The sequence below is a fragment of the Nannospalax galili genome, unplaced genomic scaffold (genome assembly GCF_000622305.1).
Source record: "Nannospalax galili isolate Female #2095 unplaced genomic scaffold, S.galili_v1.0 scaffold204, whole genome shotgun sequence".
NCBI classification, from domain to species: domain Eukaryota; kingdom Metazoa; phylum Chordata; class Mammalia; order Rodentia; family Spalacidae; genus Nannospalax; species Nannospalax galili.
In genome coordinates this window covers 944549-950548 of record NW_008350959.1, presented here as the reverse complement: position 1 = coordinate 950548, position 6000 = coordinate 944549, and the positions used below count along the sequence as shown (strand labels likewise).

Sequence of the window (6000 nt, the reverse complement as noted above, 5' to 3'; positions counted from 1 at the left end):
TATATATATATATATCCCTGTAAATCACATATATTCATTCTACCGATTCTGTTTCTTTAGAGAACCCTGACTAATACAGTATGCTATGATAATATGTGGCCAAAGAGGAAAACTATTTTAATTAGTATTTTATTCTACTACAGTATAATCTATTTTTAATTTTTTAAGTTTGACCAAAGGAGCCTAACAGCCCAGTCAGACATACTCAGAAGTATGATGATTGCAACTGATTGAGACCAAACTTCTGTTTTACTGTATAGAAACAGCCAAGTACTTGATAAAGAAGATATATCGTATAAAACACCAGAGTCTGCTGTGCCTAATTTACCTGGAAGGACAACTGGTGCCTCACAGCTGCAAAGAAGACAGGAACTAACCAGGACCAAGTCTCCTCTCACAGATAGTCTGGTGAGAAACTTAAGATAGTATCTGTTTCTAGCATGTTCTTCAAATTACTTCAGGGAGAGAAAAGAAAATTGAAATCATGCATGTCATAATGGCTGCCTGGCATTGATCTGTTCCTGCTGCTCTTAAGTTAGGCTGTAAAGAATACTACACCAGGCTGACACTTCAGCTAAGAGATAAAAATGTTAATAGTAATTTTCTGCAATGTAAGTAATTTGACAAATTCATTATGGATGCTTGATTCTGTTTAGGAATTAATCTATAGGTACCCTTTGAGTCCTTCAGTGAATGTACAGACTTCAGTGAGCAGCAGTCAAACCCTGCCCAGAGGAAGAGTCTGCCCAGCTTGGATGTTAGGAGAAAATTTGAGTGATCAAAACCATTCAAGAACCGTCATTAGTGGAAGTAGGTTTTTGTTTATGCTAACGTCAAATTTCAAGAAAGCATTAAGCACAACTGAAGCTTTTCTGAGAAATTTGTTATTGAGTGCTGGGTATAGATTAGCCTGGGACTTTAAAATTCTACCTTATTTATTTATTTTGACACATGGTCTTAAACTTGGTTCCTGACTCAGTCTAAGTCCTAGAGTTATGAGTGTGTACTGCTGTCCCTGCCAGCCAAAGATGATATTTTTAGATGTGTATGCCTGCATTGTGTGGCATGGGAACACTTACATACATGGAGGCAGAACACTCATACACATGAAATAAAAATAGGTGAATGAAAATAAGTACAAGCTGTTACTTTGTGGCATTTATCAAACACTGTCCTACTCATTGATATTTTATTGAACACATGATAGGTACTATCTTACTGCTAGATATAATATATATTTTAAAGTGAACCTGTTGGTGTCACGTCTAAGATGAAAGAGCACCACAATCAGTATGTAAAATTAATGATGCACAATGCCAGGTCACAGTTTTTGAGCTGGGAGATTCAAGGAGATACATCCCGTTCCTGTTGCACTCCACCATTGCAGCAGACAGCACAGCGATTTGTGTTTTCTGCTGTGTATCCTATCGTGTCAGTGTTTTAAAAACGTTTGCTCATTGTTCAATACAGGCATGTTCAAGGCCCTGGGTTTGGTCCCAAGCACTGCAAAACAGAACAGCAAAAATTGGTTTGTTTTAAACTATATTAACATTGTAGACCATGATTCTGTTAAACTTGTGTGTTACTTCTGACAGCTGGTTGTGGAGATGTTCTGGGATTTCCTGATAAACAATATTAATATTGTCTGTGTAGAGAGCGTTTACTTCTTTACAATTTGCTTCCCCCCACCCCCATTTCTCTTCTTATCTAAATTGCATTGTCTTGGAGGATCTGGTGCAATGTTGACAAAAATTTGTGATAGCTCACGTATTTTCTTTGTTCTGATAATCAGGAAGTAGCCTTTTCCCCCATTAAGCTTGATGTTTGTAAGTTTTCCTGTATTTTTCAGATTGAAGAAGTTCTTTTCTGCTTCTTATTTTTTATCAATTTTCTTAAATGAATGTTGAATGTTAAGTGCTTTTCCTGTATCAATAGAATTTTGAATATTAAATTAACTTTGCATTCTTGGATAAACCCATTTCACCATTTGACTATGATATATTGCCTTTTATTTTTCTAGTGCTGGTCATTGAACTCAGGGCCTCACATACTGGGCAAGCGCTCCACCTCAGATACATTCTCAGCAGATCATTCCTTTTTTACGTATTCCTTTTATTTATTAAGGGTTTTTTATTACTGGTTTAAGTTTTATTGAGCTATAATTTTATTTTGTATAAAGACTTTTTTGTCTTAATGTAATTAGTGGTCTGATAGGATGCATTGAGAGTGTTCTTCTGTTTTCTGAGGCATTTGTCTTAGCTCTGCCTTCTATAACAGAGTACCATAGGTAAGTAACATTTGCTTCTCACAGTTCTGGAGGCCAGAAATTGCAGGTCAAGGTGCCAGCGTGGTTGTATTCTTCCTGACTTGCTGATGACTGCCTTTCTATAATCTCATGTGACAGACAGAATGTGAGATCTGGTACCTTCTTACACTTTAAGTGGAAGTAATCCCACTTACCAGGGCCCCATCCTAATGACCTAAATGTTTCCCAAAGTTATCACTTCTATGTACCAATCACATTGGAGATTAAAGCTTTAACAGGAATTTTGAGAAGGTACAAACATTCTAGTACAAAATTTGCCAGTACCACTACTCTTGTGTTTTGGAGACATTGTTAAATAAAATAATGGTGGCCTGAATACAAATACTACAACAGTAGTATAGCAGTTGGTCTGATAACCAAGATGGCTGCTAAGTGACTGTCAATGCACAGTGTTGATATACTAAACAAGAAGGTGACTTGTGTTCAAGAAGGAGGGAGCAGAACAGTATAGATTTCATCATCCTATTCAGAACAGCAGGCAGTTTGAAATGAATGAACTTTATTTCCGTGGTTGATAGTAAGTAAAACTGGGGAAAGTGAAACTAGGTGAAAGATGACTACTATAAATTATGTCTATTTTGGTTTAATTGATATTCCTAATGGTAATATACACAGTATTCCATTGTCATTTCTTTCCTGAATTTATGGATGGAGTACTATTTTGGGCCACTTCAATATCCTGTGGAATAAGGGTAAGCAAACCAGTGCCCATGAAGCAGATTTGGTCCACTACCTATTTTGTAAGTCTGGATCTGGTGGATGTTTATTCTTATGTTGGGAAGCAGAGTTGGGTAGTGGTAACAGGTACTCTACGGCTCACAAAGCTTGAACTGCGTATTCTTTTTCTAGAAGTTTACTAACACCTCTGTTAGTTAGATCAATAGTGACTACAGATGTTTACATAGCTATATCCTAGCCCTCAAGAGACTCATAACAAATTCTGGTTATATTCATAGTTCATTTAGTCAGAAATATTGAGCACATTTTATGAGACACATTTTTAGGTCCTGGAGCCCCAAGGAGAAGATAGTAAGCAAGCCTCATAAAGTCTTGGCCCTTGTGAAGCTATCACTCCAATGTAGAGGACACAGTTAGTCACAGATACTGTCCTCTTAGAGCAAACAGTTGGTTTCATATTTTCTGATTAGAGGTTTTAAGAATGTATTAACAAAATATGATACTGACTTAGGTTTACCAACTACATTGAACTTTGAGTAGTATGTGGATACAATGTCCATTGCTCATGACTTATTTTATTGACAGTCTATAGAGGTTCTTCTCTTTTTGAATTCTTTGGAGTTCTTCTGTGCATTTGAGACAACTTAAGTTGGATGTCTAACTAGATGGTAGGCATTCAGTATGTAAAGTTCATTGGGTTACTGTGACAGATTTTTCTTAGAGAAACTCAACGCTATAACTTAAAAAAATTTAACTGTGTCAGATTATTTCATGTGTCTTATCTCATTTACTTCTAATGACTCCATAAGTTATTGTAATTTTCACTTTGCAGATGCAAACAGCATGCAGCAATGCAGGGAAACAGTTAAGATGGGCTCTCACACAGGCATTTTGACCTGGCACATGCCAGGGCTGGATTTTTTGGCCACTGTGATGCTTAATACTTTTTGGGATTTGTAAATAAATGGTTCCAAGTTAGCATTACTTAAATGAAATATTGATTATACTTGCTCTCTGTGTGTGGCATATGTATGTGTGGTCATATGTACACAGCTGTGTGTGCCCATGTGTGCACACATGGAGGCCAGAGGAGGACATTTAGTGTCCTGCTCTATCACTCCTAGTCATATTCTTTTGAGATAAGGTCTCTCACTGACTCTGGAACTCATGGCTGACTGGCCATCAAGCTCCAGTGATCCCCCATCCCCATCTCCCATAGTGCTGTGGTTACAGGTCCATAAGCTGTGCTTTTTTGCTTTTTCCATGTGGGTGCTGAGGACCCAATTCAGAACTCTCATCCCTGAACTATCTCCCAAGCCCCAGATTTTACTGGCTTGTTTATTATCATGGAATATTGACCTTTGAAGATACAGAAGGTAATTTTCTTCTTGTTCTTTATATGTGTATGTTTGTGTATATATTAGATAATGTCATGCAGAGGTGTGGAAAAGAAGGAACCTGCAAAGATAAAACCCCGGTCAATGTAACATGGCAAGGAAGAAAGTGGTTAATTTCATCAGGAAATTCAGAAAATGTGTCAGCAGAACAAGATGCTGGGAAAAAATGCAAAAATTATGATCAAGAAAGGCCTGTTGATTCATCCAAGGTGATTAAAAGATATGTTTTTTTTTAATTTTCCTTGTGTGGTATTTGAGATAGGAATTAACTCAATCTTTTGGCTGAGATCAAGTGATAGAAATTAATCATATGCTGAATATATCAAAAACCACAAAGTGCTTTTTATTTTTGAGTTTCTGTAGATAAAAACTAGCTCAAATTTTTTTAACCATACTGAAACTAATTTTTAATATAGAGGGAGAATTTGTGTTGTAGAAATTTCAGACTAGAAATAAATGGAGACTTGGTTCTGGTCTTAGGTTGGCCTCCATTCTGAAAACCTGGTTGCTCTGTTCCCTGTCATTTGTAACCACCTGCTTTGAGTATCTATGAAGTATGGTGTGGTTTTTCACAGCTAGTCACAAGACACTTCTGCTGTGGGTCTTATGGTATTTATAAACTTTCAGTTTTTACCAGTATGGTAGAAAGATTTGGCTGAATTGGTATTCTTTGACATTGAGTATTTAAAGGAAATGAAGCTTGTTCATTTGATGGATTTTTGAAAAGAGAGAAGAATAGAGATGGTCCTAGGAAGAAAGTTGAGGCATTTTTCTTCTTTGGAGAGTGGTGGCTTAAGGTAACAGTTTTCATGGCTCTAATAGGCTACTGGCTTAGCTCTGTGGGTCTATCGGTCTCAGGAAGAAGGACTGGTCTTATCCTGGAAGGATGTGTGCTGGGATCATTGAAATGTCAGCAGCTTTCCCATAGGTCAGTCTTATATCCCACCTTATCGCCCGCCTCTTCCCCCAGAGAGAAACCTGCCTGTCACTGGCACCTCTCTTCCAGCTAGAGAATTGGGTCCAGTCTCTCAGACTTGACTCCATTGCTTACTAATGGAGTCAAGTTGAATAAATGAAAATAAAATGAATTCTGGCTCATGTATATTTGCCTTCAAAGTTTATTAAATTAAAACTTATATGAACTTTGAGTGTTTATATATTCCATTTGAACCCTGAGCATCTCAGTTCACGTTGCCTGTTTTATAAGAACTTATTTTGTTCCAAGGAGAATATGTAATATATGCTTCATTACATTTATTCTAACTAAAAAAACTTTAAGAAATTTTTTAAAATTTATTATTGTTATTATTATTTCATGTGTGTGAGTTACTCTCTGCATGTATGTAAGTGCACCCATGTTGAGCAGTGCCTACGGAGGTCCAAAAAGGGTGTTGGATCCCCTGGAATTGGAGTAACAGACAGTTGTTAGCACCATGTGGGTTGCTGGGAATTGAACCCAGGTCTTCTGCAAGACCCATCAGTGCTCGTAAACACTGTGTCATCTCTCCAGCCCCCAAGAAATATCTTAATAGGTAAGAGAGAAACAATAAGTAGATCCAAGCCATTCAAGAGACTGTAGGATTTTGATGACATCAAGAG

At 37.2% G+C, this 6000-nt stretch overlaps 1 protein-coding gene across 1 annotated transcript in view; it reads left to right on the top strand.

The window, feature by feature from the left end:
* Aplf (aprataxin and PNKP like factor) overlaps positions 1–6000 on the top strand; it is a 127293-nt gene that overhangs the window by 56342 nt on the left and 64951 nt on the right. The window contains 4 exon segments of the mRNA XM_029553528.1: positions 261–408; positions 683–735; positions 737–810; positions 4429–4610. Coding sequence (XP_029409388.1) covers positions 261–408; positions 683–735; positions 737–810; positions 4429–4610 — 457 coding nt within the window.